This window comes from Hydra vulgaris, chromosome 13 (assembly GCF_038396675.1).
Source record: "Hydra vulgaris chromosome 13, alternate assembly HydraT2T_AEP".
In the NCBI taxonomy this organism is placed as follows: Eukaryota; Metazoa; Cnidaria; class Hydrozoa; order Anthoathecata; family Hydridae; genus Hydra; species Hydra vulgaris.
Genome location: NC_088932.1, coordinates 58,825,001 through 58,842,500, shown reverse-complemented (window position 1 = coordinate 58,842,500; position 17,500 = coordinate 58,825,001). Strand labels below are relative to the sequence as shown.

Sequence of the window (17,500 nt, the reverse complement as noted above, 5' to 3'; positions counted from 1 at the left end):
ATTTAAAAAACATTGATAAAAAATTGATGCTGTTGATCTCTTTCATTCAATATTTTCATTGTTCTTCTATATTTCCTTTTTAGAAAATTTTTATTCCTTTTTATTCAAATTTTAAATCTTTTTGTTTGGATCATTTAATATCTAAAATAAAGAAAAAAAAGCATTCTATTACAATAAGAAAAAATAAAAACAAGAAGTAGAAACTTTTAAAGCTTTTATCAAATAAGTAATGTTTTCAACAAATAAATGGATAGTTAGTGTGAAAACCTCAGGACAACGCTTATCTAAAGAATTTTTTTCATGGCACAATAAATGACACTTGTTATGTATATATTCTTGTAATATAAATGTTACAAACAAATGCTTGTAACAAGTATAAAACCAAATTTTGTATTTTATTATAAAATTTTTTAAAGGAATAAACAGATCAATGCAAAAACCAAAATTGTAAGAACCAAAAGCTCTCATAAGAAGCTGTTTAGAGGAGCAGCACACATGGTTCACCATGTTTGTTTTAGGAGAGCTTTTCTCTGTTCTTGCACCCATTTACTCCCGCCGAGGCCTGATCTTTATATATATATATATATATATATATATATATATATATATATATATATATATATATATATATATATATATATATATATATATATATATATATAATATATTTATATATATATATATATATAAACATATATACAGTACTGTGAATCAGTTTTAGACGACTTACATTTTTTCAAAAAATTCCGGAGAATTCTTCTCTAATATTTAAGTTTGTAGTTCTAAATTATAAACTTATTAAAACACATGTATTTCACACAAAATATGGAGCAATTACTAACTATTTAATGTCAAACTTCATAAAAAACTCTAAATATTTACTATGTCCTCCTTTTGCCTCAATCCCAGCCAATATTCGCCAGGGAATAGATTCATACAAGTTAGTTATAAAATCCTGGGTTATGTTGTGCCATTCTTTTTGAAGTACTTCAAAACATTTTTCAGCATTTCGGGGAGCATGTTCGACCTTCTTTCTGTCCAGGTAATCCCAAATATGCTCAATTATATTCAAAAATGGACTCTGGGGAGGCCAGGTCATCAATTCCAGCACTCCTTCCTCTGCCATTTCATTCAAATATTTTTTTGCTACTCGGAAACAATGTTTTGGGTCATTGTCCTGCTGCAGAATAAAATTATGACCTATTAGTCTCATTCCGGATGATACAGCATGGTGCCTAAGGGTATCCACATAACGTTCCCCGGTGAATCACCCCCCTATTTTGATCAAATCACCTACTCTAGATAAAGATAAGCAGCCCCAAACTTGTAACGAGCCTCCTCTGTGTTTAATAGTAGGGTTTAAACACTTGGCTAATAGGCTTCTTCAATTCTTCTTTAAACATATTAGCATCCCCAAACTTGTAACGAGCCTCCTCTGTGTTTAATAGTACAGTTTAAACACTCGGCTAATAGGCTTCTTCAATTCTTCTTTAAACATATTAGCATCCTTTCATTCCAAAAATTTCGAATTTGGACTCATCGGTGCACAGAACCCGATTAAACATTTCCTGGGCCCAATCTTTGTGTTGTTTTGCATATTTAAGTTGTTTTTCTTTATTGCATTTAAATAAAAAAACTTAATATATTTTTCTTATTAAAATAAAAAAACTAAATATATTTTTCTTATGAGCACTTCATATTCTCTTAGTATTGGCTTGGCAATAGTGGACCTTTGGCTTAGGACTTAACATTATTTGAATTGCATATTTTTGTTATCTGAAGGTGTATATTTAACTTCAATGTGTAACACTTGCCAAGACTATTTAACAATTGATATACCTATCTATAAATGACTTTAGTAATCAGCATTCAGATTAAAGTTCTATTGAACATTTTTGAAAGCCTTATTAGTTATTATACAAAGATGATTTACTAGACAGATGTGATGTGCATTAATGTTGTGCGCTCTAATATTTTTAAAGAACACAGTAGTGCAAAATTTGGCCTGTAATTAGATTTTAGCTTATTTTAGCTGAGAAAAACTCTATTTTCTAAAAATAAATTAAATATGTGCAATAGAAAATAATTAATGATATCATAAATACTTTCAACAACATTATAGCTAATGTCAACAATGTATGATATTTTGCTTGATAAAATGTTGATATCAAGTCTTAGCAGGAGTTTTTTTAAAACCATCTATTAAAAAATTGTTTTATTTTATAGATATGATTTAACTTTTTTCTTTTCAGGATTTACTTTATGTGGCAAACGATCTTGCTTGTTTTTTCCAAAATTTTGAATTATTTATTACTTCAGAGGCTGTGAGATCATTTTTAAAATAAAAACTACCAACGGATTAATTTTTTTTTAACCAATTAATTAGCAGTGTCATTTAAAATTTTAAAAATTAAAAAGTAAAAAACTTTATATATAAATGCCCTGGAATTTAAGTAAAATGTCTATGAACAACCCCTTTAATGTCTAATAATTGTAAGTTAATTATTATTAACATTTCTATTGTTCTTATTTTTTATTATTGTTTTCTACTATTCTAAAAAAACAAAACCATAAAACGAAACAAAAATCTTCACTGAAAACTTACTTGAGCATCAGCATTTTCTCTTAAAAGGCGATTCTTTCTAGAAGAATATATTTTGTATGCAAGATTACCAGAGAGGATGACAGTTGAACTAACCAAAACAAGAGAGAGGGTTTTTTGTAAACTATCTGCAAGACGGGATGCAAAACTCATTATTAAACAGATTATTTTTTTCAACTTTGAAAATAATAATAAAAAAACAGTAACAAAATATTTATTAACATCTATTATTTATATATTTATATCTAACTTCTATTATAAACCTGACCTCAATTATATACTTTTAGCCTAATTTGAAATTAGGATTTTTTAAATACTGTACTCAATATCAAGAGTAGCAAACCAAATCCCAAAATTTTTCAATTTTTAAACAAAACAACAACTTTGCTTTTATTTAACTCTTAAGATGTCTTTGTGAGGAACTGTAAGGAGATAGAATTTCAGTAGTATTTATAATTAAAAAACTTTCTAACAACAACAAAGTATACCTGAAAATTTTAAGATACTTAATAAATAAATGAAATTTATTTAAACAAACATGGTGAGTATAAAAGTAAATTTTTAAAGACCGTTACATTACTTATTACCAGTGATGAAAGTATAATATAAATACTTTGAAAACAAATTAGTTTTAAATTAAAATAATAAAACTCAAGTAATTGAAATTAATAAAAACTTTGATTTTACAAACATAAATAAAAAGTAAAACAAACAAGAGTGTTCAAGCATTAAACTTAACATATATTAAGTTATATTTAATATGGAATATTAAATATAACAAATACAAACATTTACTTCAAAATGATTTTTACTATTTTTGTGTATACGCTTTTGAATTTATTTAACTGCTTTAATGGTAGCAAATAAAAATGGTAGCAAATAAAAATAAGTAATAATATTTTAAAAAAAAAACTCTAGAGATTCTAAAATTGTTCAGATTTTAAATCGCGATCTTTCAGATTTTAAATAGTCACGATCCTTCAGTTTTTTAATAATCACAATCCTTCGGATCTCTCTAATGATGAAACTCCTGATGACAGATTTTCTAAAGATTGTACTTTATGTTTTGCAACATTGCTTGGAAGTATTGAATTGAATTCATGTTGACAATTTGAGATTGACATTCCAATACCAACACCAACTGATAGTGTTGCCGGCCAAATTTTACGTTTAAACACCACAAGAGACAAAAGACCTCCAACTCCTATACCAGCCCCAGTCTTTATAATAAGATCTGTAATACATCGATCATATTTATAACCAATTTCATTTTCACTAGGACTTGACATTTTTCTAGTCTACATAAAAGTTTTTATAAAGATTAATAAAAATTTATGTATAATGAATATAATCCTTTATTATAATTGTTTAGCAATCAAACATTTCTCCTATAAATGTTTAGCAATCAAACATCTCTATTATAAATGTTTAACAACCAAACATCTCTATTATAAATGTTTAGCAACTAGACATTTCATTAGATGTACTTTTTTGGAGTTTAAAAAACTAAAAATTAAACATTTTACTAAAAAAATTATGCAGCCAAGGTTTACCATAGCAAACAAGAAACTTCTCCAATATTTTATTATAGCAAAAATAATCATATTGACATAATGACAAAAATAATCATAATGACATAATGACAAAAATAATCATAATGATATAATGACAAAAACAATCATAATGACATAATGACAAAAATGGCACAAAAACATTTCTCTGAAAATTTATTAAAAAAACAAAAAAAAAACTCTTAGTCATAAATCTATTTTTGCTTTGCCCCACCGACCCCCACTGACCTCTACAAGAGTGGTGGTTGAAAGTGTGGTAAGGGAAAGCAAAAATAGATTCATACTTGAAATAAGTACTATTTTTATTTTAAGTGAAAGTAGTTTTTTTATTTTTATTTTAAATGAAAGTAGATGAGAGCACTTGTTATAAGTGAAAGTACACATTATTGTAAGTGAGAGTACACGTTATTATGTTAAGTGAGAGTAGTCTATGTTGTAAGTGAGAATGTTCTTTATTTATAGTGGGAGTGTTCTATATAAAAACCAAGGTTGATGTAAAAAAAACATCAGTCCAAATCAAAAAAAAAAAAAATTACTTTACTAATTTAAAAAAAAAAACCATGTTGCTACAACAGTTAAAGTTGCTATAGTATAAAATTCTATTAATTTTAAAAAAAGTCGAGAGATTTCATTTCTGTTATTTAAAAACTATTCTAATGAAATATGAATCTAAACCAAATATTTCACATAAATTTTAAAATCAATGTTTTAAAAATTGATTTTGTAATGGTTTTATAACCAAGCATTACATATCATTTATAACCAAAGTTTCATAACTTAGATATAAAAACTTATGCAATTTTTAAATGATGCTTTTTATAGATTTATGATATATAAAAAAAAAAAAACATTTTCTAAAAACTTGGCTTAAATTTTTCATATCCTTGCACTTTATTTGACTATTGCAATATGTTATTTATTGCTACATTGTTGCACTTGTCTTTATTTGACTATTGCAATTTGTTATTTATTGCTATATTGTTGTACTTTGTTAAGGACCTTTTATAGACTTATTTAGCATCACTGTAATTTTCTGCATCAAAACTATCATCTGCTCTGTTACGATCTTGTGCAAGCTTACCATAACCTCCTCGTCCTGGATCATAGTCATTTCTATACTCATCTCGTACTTGTCCTCCACTTCTCCCTCTACCATACTGACGGCCTTCTTCGAATCCTGCATCCCAATCACTTCGAACAATACGATCTTCTAATCTTGTACCATTAATATATCGAATTGCATTTTCAGCACCTTCTGAAAAGTAATATTCTACAAAACAAAATCCACAAGGGGTCTTTTTTACCCTGTCAAGTCCCATTATAATGCGCTTGACATCCCCACTTTTAGAGAATAGTTCATAAATTTGTTCTTCTGAAGTATAAAATGAGAGATTTCCAACATAAAGAGTTGTGCTTGTTTCCAATTTTCGCTCTAATTCAGCCCGAGTCCCTTTAAAATGTTGATCTCTATAAGCACTAAGGCCAGCTGCCATTATATTTGCTAAATTAAAAAAGTTTTTATATAAAAAAATTTAAAATATTCTTACATATTTTATTGTGTTAAATATATTTAATATACTAAAAATTATTTGAATCATCATAATTAACACTCTACAACATTATAAAACAAAACCAAATCATTCAAAGAAAAAAAAATCCATTTATATATTTAGAAAATTTATTTTAAAGCTCTTAAAAATAGTTTTAACATTTTAGAAAAATTTTTTACAAACATTTTTAAATGAACTTTACACACCATGTCGAATTCAAGATCAACATCATCTAAAAGTACCAAAAATGTCCTTCTATAGAAGCATTATATAGACCTTATGAATACATTTAGAGGTGTTTTTAAAATCTTTTAATTTTGATTGAGACTTGATTTTAACAGGTGGATTTTGAATTTTTTGATTTTGAAATGGTTAACTTCCAAGCATGGTATAAACTAAAAACTTTTATATCTTCAAGATGAAATAAAATACAAATGATTTACAAAAAATGACCCTAATAATTTTTCCCTCTTGACCCCCGTCAAGGAAAACACTATATTTGTTATTTTATAGTAGACCAAAGCTATATTTGTATATTTCAAATCTCATCAACAAAACTCTCGGTGTTTATAAACAATGTCCTTGTAAAATTTACAACCCCATCACTTTGAGGGGAATCAATTCATCAAATGGTCAATACTCTAAAACACAAAACCAAAAATTAGTTTAACCTTAAATTTTTTCTGAATAAATATTGATTTACTTCATAAATAAGAAAAGAGAAATTTTTTTTTTCTAAAAAAGTTTTTCGTAGATGGAGTTCATGAGGGCAAAATAAACTGGGCTATTTTTGTTAAAATGCCAAAAAATGTTGTTGCAAAAGTTTATTTATTCTTAAGTATTAAAAAAATAAGATTCAACTTTTACCTTGTTTAAAATCCAAACTTAACTTGTTCGAAATTAAAACATATCAAAACATCTGAAGTACTCTAAAGGTTTATTGGTTTCAGATAGAAAAAATTAAATATAAATAAATAGAAGAAAAATAGGATTGCAAGAAAAAGAAACAAAATTGCAAGTAGTAGAAAAATACAATATCAATTAATGGAAAAATAAAATTGCAACTTGAAAACCCAGTGCTAATGAATCCTAAGTTGTAGAAGATTTAAAAGTTCTGAATTGTTTTGAAGAACAAATTGAATTGTTTTGACAAACAAATCGAACTGTTTTGAAGAACAAATTGAATTGTTTTGAAGAACAAATTGAATTGTTTTGAAGAACAAATTGAATTGTTTTGAAGAAAAAATTGAATTGTTTTGAAGAACAAATTGAATTGTTTTGAAGAACAACATGAATTGTTTTGAAGAACAAATTGAATTGTTTTGAAGAAAAAATTGAATTGTTTTGAAAAACAAATTGAATTGTTTTGAAGAAAAAATTGAATTGTTTTGAAGAACAAATTGAATTGTTTTGAAGAACAAATTGAATTGTTTTGAAGAACAAGGAATTGTTTTTATTTTAAAACATGATTAAAATATATTTTTTAAGTGAGAAGTAACCAAGATATGTTTAACATAAAAACAGCATTTAAAAAAAAATATTTGGGAAAATGCTAAAAACTGAATAGTGTTCAGATTTTACTTAACAAAAGAAGAATAAAAAAATTTTGTTTTTGAAAACAACTTTTTAAAACAAAAATTAAAAAAAAAAATACAGTTTAATGTTATTACAATTTATTATTTATAAATTTTTTTTTCATAAACTCAAAAATTTTAACAATGATTTCTTGTTAATCTAAAAATATAAATATTCAAATAAAAAAATTCCACTACACCTTAAACAAAAACTTTTTAAGAAATGCTGACCACACTTATAAAAATGACCAGATTACCCATAAAAAAAATCTATTAACAATAGATTGTTTCATAGCAACATTTTAGAGTTATGCAAACATTCAGAATAAATTAAACAATGCTGACTATTGTTTAAAATAATACAAAAAAAAAAAATAAAAATAAAAAAATAATGAAAAAACAAAAACAAAAAACAAAATAAAATAATTACAATAATTGCATAAAAAACAACCAAAATTATAAAAATAAATTATATTACACTTTATTTAACTAAAATTTACAAAATAAAAACAGAAGAAAAAAAAAATTATTTAAATTTAGTTTATATTAGTCTTTGTCAGCTTATATCTGAATATGTAATATAATGTCTAAATAATAAAATCTATAGTATACTGCCTGATTAATAGAGTCTATAGTATACTGCCTGACCTGAACTTAAAAACAAATTTTGTGAAACTCATCATTTGTATAAATAAAAGAAAATAAGCATTACATAAAAAAATAATTCCTAACAAAATACACACAAACACTGGCATGACTGCAGCATAGAAAATATTTCTAATCCCAAGTATTCATATACCATTATTATTATGTAGCAGCTTTGGACTATTAAATAAAGAAAATTAAAAAAAAAATTACAAAAATAAAAAAAAATTAGCATTTAAGATCCTTTGATGAAATCATGATCCAGGCTCAACTGTAAAATAAACTGCTTCTTGCAAGACAGGATAAATGAGTTTTACGTGCTCAGCCCCGCGGATGTTCAACTTATTCATGGAATAATAATGAATCATCTCAGGGATTGTATCATAGGGCTTACTGTTCATTCCCAAGATGTATTTTCCATTTTGACATGAAATCTTTAGATGCATTGTTTCACCTTTATTTCTTAAAAAAAAAAGAAAAATAATTTAAAAAATACATTATTGTAAAAATTGCATTGTTTATTTGAGACACATACTTTTTTTAAAAAATTCGGAGACTTCTTTTCTTTAATAACTTTTTATTTTTGTCTTTATTTAGTAAAAACTTATCATTAAAAACTTTTTATGCATAAGCCTTGTTTGACGAAGTTTGTATTTTAAGGTTATAGAGTAGGTATTAAGTGGCTTATTTTATATTATATATCATGGCTTATATTATTATATACTATGTATTATGGCTAATATATATTATGTGTTATGGCTTATATATATATTATATATTATTATATGTTATATATTTTTTATGGGTTTTTATATAGAAATTTATATATAAAGAAGAAAAAAAATCAAAAAACATTTTAGTAGTAAAAGCTTAAAAAATAAGTGTATAAACAAGAATAGAGAACTTAAATGAATAAAAATTAAAAACAAGAAAAAAAACCCGATACAAATAAGAACAAAGTTAAAAAGTCTTCAAAAATGTAAAATAATTAAAAAGAACTAATATTTTTACTAATAAAAAAATATTAAATATTTTATGGAAAGAAAAGAAAAAGAACAATTTTAATTGTTATATTGTTTATATGTCGTGTATTTATGTATATAAAAAATGATGAATGAATTTATTCTTTTGCATTTTTCTCTGTCAATTTAGTTGTTATTGCTTATTCTATATCTTGATATTTACTTTTGTTTAACTAATCTATGAAATGCGTAATATTGTGTTATATAAGCTTTAATATTGTATGTAGTAGTGTATGTATATATTTGTTTAATTTAAGTTTGCCTTTATTTTGCTTTTTTTATTTTTCTATGAAAATTTTTTTCTCTCTATCCTTCTGAACTTATGTCATTAAAAATGTACATTTTCTCTTACATTTTTTCATCTCATCTTATCTCATCCGTTCAATCTCCCTTATTTTTTTCTTTTCATTTTTAATTACTTGCATTAATGTATTTTAGTTTCTTTATTATTTCCTTGTCTTAATTTTTTTTGAGTTGACAAGAGTCAACTCAAAAATAAAAAAAATCTCAGGTTAACTAGTTGCTATCATATTTAAAAAATAAGTTTGAAAAATCAACATAAATAAACCGCTTTAAAAATGCCATTTTTTGTAGAATTACAAAGAAATGCATCATTAAAAATAAGTAAACATAAACAAAACTAAAACTATCCATCGATTTATTAACTTTTTCTAAAGTTTTCTATCTAAAAATATGAATGCTTTTTTTAACTTAAAAACAAAAATATCTGAAATTTTTTTTGTTAACTGTTTACCTTAACCCAAATGAGTTGCAAAATTTAAAACCATGCTTTTTATAAATGTTTTATTTACATAAGTTCATCTAATTATATGGCTTGTGTAAAATGAATATAATATATGTAAAACTACCATTTTTACAAGATCCAAACATGTCTAAAAAATTATAAAAATCAAAAACTAAATTACTTATGTTTCATTATATATGAAAATACCTGGGAAAATGTTTTACCTCAACACTCGTCTTAAAAATTCATTAATTATAACTCACTACACTTTATATATATGCGTGTATTTATAGATAAACATCATCATGATGATGAAATCATCAACATCATTATCAGCATCATCATCATCATCATCAAGCTTCAACTTTCCCCTTTATGCTGTTCTCTAATATAAAAAAATCAGAGTATTTTTGTTCCTTAACTAAAGCTCATTTATACCATGTCTTAATCTTCAAGTTTTCTTACTTTGATTCTCATTCCCATATTATTCAATTTTAACTCATCATAACCATTCATGCTGATACACAAAACACTTGACACACAAACCACTTGATGCACAAACCACTTGATACACAAACCACTTGATACACAAACCACTTGATTCACAAACCACTTGATACACAAACCACTTGATACACAAACCACTTGATACACAAACCACTTGATACATGAGATGGTCAGTAGTGAATGATAATCCAAGAAGAGTTTTTGTCAAGACAAAATATAAAGTTGAGTCAACAGCAAATAGAGCCACTTTATAACTAAGATTGCCAGGAAGATCATTCATGTAGATAAGAAACAAAAAAGGACCAAGAATAGAAACTTACTCCATAAGTTACTGAATATGAAGAAGAGTGTTGGCCTTCGAGTATGGCTAAAATAAATGGTTAGAAAAAAATTATTTAATAATCTTAAAAACTTTTCCAGATACACAAATTCTAAAGATTATACAAATATGTACAAACTTTAGTTATTGCATTTTTAGATATCATAACATTTCCATCTTAGTCTTACAATATCTCGCATACAAGATATTGTATGCCAGCATCTAAATAAATAGCAAAAAACATGTTTATATCCTTATATATCCATATCATGTATGCACAAATCCACCTCTTATCTAACTTCCAAGATCCAAGCAGGTATGGAAGCTTTTATTACTTCTTATCGGTTTAAAGTCAAGCCTCATTCTACTTCACGTTTTTTACCTTCTTGTGCAGTTGCTATATTAACTGTAATTGTTTTTTTAAACCTTTTTTACAAGAATATCTCTCTTGAGAACAAATACTATTTTACTATTGCAAGAAACAAATATAAAAAAAACCCTGTCCAATACTAAGCTTTGTTTTTCTCAGTTTTATTCAAATCTTATCTCAGATGTTAGGTTCTGACACTTTTGAAAAATCTTTAAGAGTCATTACTAAAGGAAGTCTAAGATTGCATCTCTAATTCATGGGTCTTATCTTATTACTTTTCCCAAGAATAAGGAAGTGTTATTTGCAAAGAAAACTCAAGTGACTCTATTTGATGACAACTCAAGTTAATGCTCTTTTATATTCTTCTTAACAAAAAAAATTTGATTTTTAAAACTTTTTGATTGCTTAAAACAAGCAACCAATCTTTAATCTGATCTCTCTTCTGTAACAGCGTGGGGAATGCAGTAGTTAGTTGATTTTAACTCCAATGAAACTAAGTTATTTACTACAAACAACCATCACAATATTGTTAACATAACTATATAGACAAATAACAACCCTTTCACTTTCTTCTTTCACTTTTCTTTCACTTACCTTAGTATATCACACTAAACTTATCTTTTGAATAGAAGCATGATAATTTTCATTCAACATAAAACACTTTTGAATTTAAATTATTTTAAATCTCTGCGTGGAAGCCAACAATATTTTAAAGTTATATTTAGTTTGATTTACTGAATGGATAAAGAACATCACAGAAAATTTATATATAAACTAAATCAAAACAACAAGTTAAGTTACTACAGTAACTTATAGTTACTCAACTATTAAACTTACCCGATATACTTGCAAAGACTCTCAAAAGTTAGCCAGATAAATGTTTCTATTTATATCATATATTTTGTTAACACACAATATAAGCTTCTAACTAAAAAATTATTTTAACAAGAAATTTCAAATTGTATATGAAAAAATCTCAAATAGAATATGAAAAAAGCAAAACCATTTTTTTATATTTCCATTTTATTTATAGTGATATCATTTCCTATAAAAACGCAATTTCTTTTTAAGAATTTTTTAAAAGAAATCTATTTTGCTCGCTTTTAAAAAGAAATCTATTTCACTCGCTTTTAAAAAGAAATCTATTTCGCTTGCCACATCCCTGGTAGTACCACGCTTAACTTGTTTCCCGCACAGCGGCCTTGTTTGTTAAGGTTCGTGTTTCGGAGTTATAGAGTTGAGAGAGGGTTATAACCACTATTAAGTAGCCTCCTCATCTGTAGTGGCCTTCTCTGGCTTGGGGAGGTGAATAACAAAAAAAAAAAAAAAATAACATTTGAACAAAAGATTCATTCAAGATTTGAACTGAAATTCTTTCATTCAAATAATTTTGTGATAAAAATTGGAAATTAAAAAAAAATTAAAAATTGTCCGTAATAACCAGTGGCATAGTGAGAATCATTCCACTAAGTTAAATAGAATCATAAAAGAATCATTCCTGAAACTTATATCTAGCTACAGTGACAGATTTAAAAAATAGTGCAACTTAGTAATAAAATTTTATACCGAAAACATTTTGAAAAGTTAGTTCTCTTTTTTGTTTCTTGAAAATAGTTTATTTTACTTAAATTTTTAATACTACGCTTATTATACTTAAATTTTTAATAATAATAGATCAAGAAGCAATAAATTATGGTAACATGGTAACTAATGTTTTTTTGCTTTGATCTTACTTGTTTGGTTTAAAGTTGTACAACGATAATGTAAATTAAACAATTCTATTCATTTAATTTGTTTTATTTTAAATGCATGTTAAAACTTTGTTTTTTGTTGTTTTATAACTTTTTACATTAACAATTCTCATTTTCTTGAGCAAATTCAGTATCTGTTAAACTTTTTAATTCGATTTAGAAGTTTAAATTTTAAACATTTATTCTATTAGATATTTGCGTTTTTACTTTTACTTTTTCACTTTTTTTTAAGTATCATGTTAAGTAAAAATAATTACTAAAAGTAATATTGTAAATGAATTAAATATTTTACTTGCAATTAATTATTTTTTTTAATAATTTATAATTTATAAATAATTTATTTTTTTATAAATTTAATTACATTATAACACTACATTTTAATTACATTATAACACTATTTAATTACATTATAACACTATATACTAACACTATCTTATCACACTATAGCTACAACTTAAACTTTAAATTATAACTTAAGCTGTAAATTATAACAGTTGTTTATGCCTTTTTTAACTCCGCCAAACAAAAAAATTAAGTAGAAAAAATACAATTTTATACTAATCCAATCCCCTCTCCTTACTACAAAGCAGCACAAGGGATAAGAAGGAATAGAATAGTTTAAAAAAAAAATTTTCAACATTTTTTTTGCGAAAAAATGCCAAAACAAATATATATATATGCCAGTATTTAATAAAGAGTTAATGTGCAAATTTATAATAAATAAAGTATTATAAATTTTTTCCTAGCCCTGGCTACCAACCCCTACTAAATCTTGCTGGATAGTTTTGCTGGGCAAAACTATCCAGAGTCAGGTTTGTAAAAAGTCTAAAGTTAAGGTAGGCCAGGCCATTTACTACTAGTTTGTAGCACCAAAACTGTTTAATATTTATTGTGCTAAAGTCTAAACATATAATTTTATAACTGCATGTAAAGATTGTTTTACAAATTCAAAAAAACACATCAGCATTACATTACAATGCGTTAGTTTTTTGTTTTGATTCAAGTCTAATATTTTAATCAAAACTATTGTTTTTTAAAATTATTAGAATTATTAACAATTTTAAAACTAAAGAATAATTTTTTTAAAACCTTATCAAATATTTAAAATAAAAATAACTAAGAAGGGTTACTACAGTCAAGGAAGCTACCTTATTTTTTTTTCTATTTATATTAATTTTTTTAGAGTTAATGTTCAAGTAGTGTTAAAAATTTTTATTTTAAAATAGTTTTTATTAATTTTTAAAAGAGAGACTTTTATTAAATTACACAAAGTAAAATATTTTAATGTTAAAAAGCTTGAGTAAGTTTTTCGAGCTTTATCTTTTATACTTTACACATTGGTTCATTTAAAACACTTACTCTTGGTCTGTTATCTCTTGTTATGATTATTATATAACTTTTTTTTAAATGTTGTCACAACATTCTCTCAATCTTCTAACACAAACCTTGCCACTACAAGGATAAACTAGTATTATTACAAATAGAGATTTGCTTAAAAACAGGAAACAATAACTTTTTGAAAAAAAGTTTTTTAAACATTTTTGAGAACTTCATTTTATATTTTATCAAACCTGGGAGAAAAAGCTTTTCTGTTTATTTTCTACCAAAAGACGGGTTTTGGTAGAAAACAAAATATTAAATAAATTTTCAATATTAAACATTGTTAAAGTTACTTAACTTTAACTATACATTGATTTAAAATACTTGCAGATGGCAGAATTTAATAAATAAAACAATAAAAGTATTAGAGAAAAAAGTTCAGATATTAATATATTATACATAATATAATATAATATAAGTGTTTGCTTACTTGAGAGATAAAGAGTAGTTTAACTTTGAGCTTTCACTGTCTCTAATCAAATAGCTACAATCAGGCATTGATTTTAAAAGATCTTCTGCATAATCTCTTCGAATAGCTCCATGAAACCAACTAGATTTACAAGGTTTATTTTATGATTTTATATTAAATAACTTTTTATATATATATATATAAATATATATAAATATATATAAATAAATAAATATATATATATATATATATATATGTGTATATATATATATATATATATATATATATTTATATATATATATATATATATATATCTATATATATATATATATATATATATATATATATATATATATATATATATATATATATATATATATATATATATATATATATATATATATATATATATATATATATATATATATATATATATATATATATATATATATATATATATATATATATATATATATATATATATATAGAGTCATGGACAAAAGTTTGCGACCACTGCGATTTTCGCATATTTTTTAATGTATTCTACTCTGAATTGCTTTTGGGCTACTTTAGTGCTACAATTTGTACCAATTTGTGCTCATTGTCAATCATAGTCTAAAGTTGATGTTTACATGTTTATTTTCAGATATAACTGAAATATTTTGGAACATTTTATATAACGGAGACCTTATTTGAACCAGTACTAGTTAAAATGGTACGTGGTAAAGAACTGACATCTGAAAAGCGAGCTCAGGTCGTTATTTTGTACTAAGAGAACATTTCTATAAGACAGATAGCCAAAAAGCTTGGTATTTCACATTCCACTGTTGTAGCTACTGTAAAGAGAAATCAAGAGCTGAAAAGTTTTAAATCCCATTCATGCGCTGGGCGCCCGAAGGTTACAAGCAACTGTATGGATAATGCTATAATAAAGGCAGCAAAAAAATCACCAAGAGCACCCTCAAGTGCCATTAGAAGTAAACTGCCTGGATCACCATCCAAGAAACCAAACAGTCTGACAATACGCAGACAATTATTTGATGCAGGCTTGAAATCTTACCGACCAGTACGGAAGCCGAAGCTTTCACCAAAGAATATTCGCGATCGCATAGCATTTTGTCAGAAGTACAGGCAGTGGACTCCAGCCCAGTGGAAACAAGTGATGTTTTCAGATGAGACTACATTCACGCAATTCTACTCATTTGATAGACATGTCAGACTCCCACCAAATCAGAGGCATAATCCAAAGTACGTTATACCAACAGTTAAACAGGTTCCAAAAGTTATGGTTTGGGGAGCAGTCTCTGGTAGCGGTCGTGCCGGCATTTGGATTATGCCTAAAAATACAACGATCAATGGTGCTGTTTACTTGAGCATACTGATGGATAAGCTGCCACCATTTGTATCAATACATGGCATCACTCATTTCCAGCATGATGGCGCACCTTGTCATGGTACCAAGGCTGTTAAGGACTGGCTGCGTTCTGAAAACATCCCGCTACTGGAACCTTGGCCAGGCAACAGTCCAGATCTTAATATTATTGAGAATGTTTGGACTGTAATGAAGCAGAAGATTGCTGCACATAGCCCAAGTTCTGAAGATGACCTCATTAACTGGATTAAACGCGTGTGGGTGCAGGAGATTACGCCGGACTATTGCGAGAAACTGTGTGAATCGATGCCAGGACGTATTAAAAATATTCTCAAAAATAAAGGATTTCATTGTAAATACTAAAATATGAATAGACATGCTGTTTAACCTGTATAGTGTGAATAAACGTTCAAAATATATGTACTGATTTATAATTTACAACTTGTTTTTCTAAATTTTGAGTGTTTTTTGTAAAAAATTGCAGTGGTCGCAAACTTTTGTCCATGACTGTATATATATATATATATGTGTGTGTGTTTAGGTAAGCCCTGTGATGTCAAACTGAAACAGCCTGTTGCCGGGGGCTTCAGTTAATACATCAACTACCTTATAGCCTGCTACCACTAAGGAGTGACACTACATTTCCTGAGAGTTTGGCAATCTTTTATCTTTTAAATTTTCAAAAAGCTGTTTGCTAAAAAGGTAAGCAAAAATAGACATAGGGAAAAAAAAGCATAGGCTTATCTAAACATATTTATATATATATATATATATATATATATATATATATATATATATATATATATATATATATATATATATATATATATATATATATATATATATATATATATATATCAGGCCTTGTTAAGAAGCGTTACGCAGCTCGCATTTTGCTTGCGAAAAGGCGATTTGCCTACGCGTTCAGCAGTTTTGCGCTACGCAAAAACTTATATCTTTTAGAATATTTAAATTACCTTTTGATTGTCGTTAACGTGACGTTTATTCAGAAGAAAGTAAAGTAAAGTCGTAAGTAAAAGCATTTAACCGCAATTGTAAACTAATAGATTTTTTGTTAAAGAAACAGTTTGTTAAATAATTTTTTTGTTGTTGTTAAAAACTAGTTAAAAAAAAATTAAGTGTTTTAAGTTTTATCTTAAGGAATTAAAAATATAAATTTCTTTTAAATATAAAATTTCTTTTTAGTCATAATAGTTTAAAAAATGCACGATTAATTTTGATGTAAATATTTTATTAATAAGATATTTTGTTTATTGTTAATTCAATTACTTACAGTTTTTATGACGTTCGTTTAATTTATGAAAATAAATTATGATCACGAATATGTTATCGGTAACTGATAAACAACAACAAAATACTCTTTCTTGTTTAAAAACATTATTAAAATGAGTTCACAAATTAAATAAGAATTATTAAAATGTTTTATTTTTATTATTAAAAATGTTATTATTAAAATTATTAAAATTGTTATTATTATTATTATTAAAAATGTTATTATTAAAAAATTATTAAAATAAGCAAAGTTAACAAAATAACTTTAATTACAATGCGGTACTTGAAAAGACGCGAGTGACGCAATATAACTTCTAACGATGCAAAATATATTTGATGAGTTGAGTTACTTAGAAATGCCTTACGCGTTTTCGCTACGCAGCGAAATCT

General features: G+C 25.7%; 2 protein-coding genes and 1 long non-coding RNA gene across 4 annotated transcripts in view; all 3 read right to left on the bottom strand.

Annotated features, from left to right (window-relative positions):
• The window catches only part of LOC136089240 (uncharacterized), a 2,822-nt gene extending 40 nt beyond the window's left edge, over positions 1-2,782 (bottom strand). Inside the window, exons 1-2 of the long non-coding RNA XR_010642888.1 lie at positions 2,606-2,782; positions 1-141 (exon numbers count right to left, since the gene is read on the bottom strand). The exon at positions 1-141 is cut by the window's left edge and continues 40 nt beyond it. This is a non-coding gene — a long non-coding RNA (uncharacterized LOC136089240). The remainder of the gene's footprint in view (positions 142-2,605) is intronic.
• A 2,241-nt stretch (positions 2,783-5,023) lies between these two features.
• Positions 5,024-5,707, bottom strand: LOC100214121 (nuclear cap-binding protein subunit 2). The gene has a single exon (XM_065815059.1). It carries the CDS (start codon positions 5,664-5,666, stop codon positions 5,184-5,186), a length of 483 nt encoding a protein of 160 aa, XP_065671131.1. The 5' UTR covers positions 5,667-5,707; the 3' UTR covers positions 5,024-5,183.
• A 1,620-nt stretch (positions 5,708-7,327) lies between these two features.
• LOC100214046 (SH2 domain-containing adapter protein F) overlaps positions 7,328-17,500 on the bottom strand; it is a 26,576-nt gene continuing 16,403 nt past the window's right edge. Inside the window, exons 4-5 of one of the 2 annotated variants that reach the window (XM_065815057.1) lie at positions 14,467-14,586; positions 7,328-8,404 (exon numbers count right to left, since the gene is read on the bottom strand). In XM_065815057.1, coding sequence (XP_065671129.1) covers positions 8,197-8,404; positions 14,467-14,586 — 328 coding nt within the window. In that variant the 3' untranslated portion in view covers positions 7,328-8,196. The remainder of the gene's footprint in view (positions 8,405-14,466; positions 14,587-17,500) is intronic. The other variant, XM_065815058.1, reaches the window with a different exon arrangement.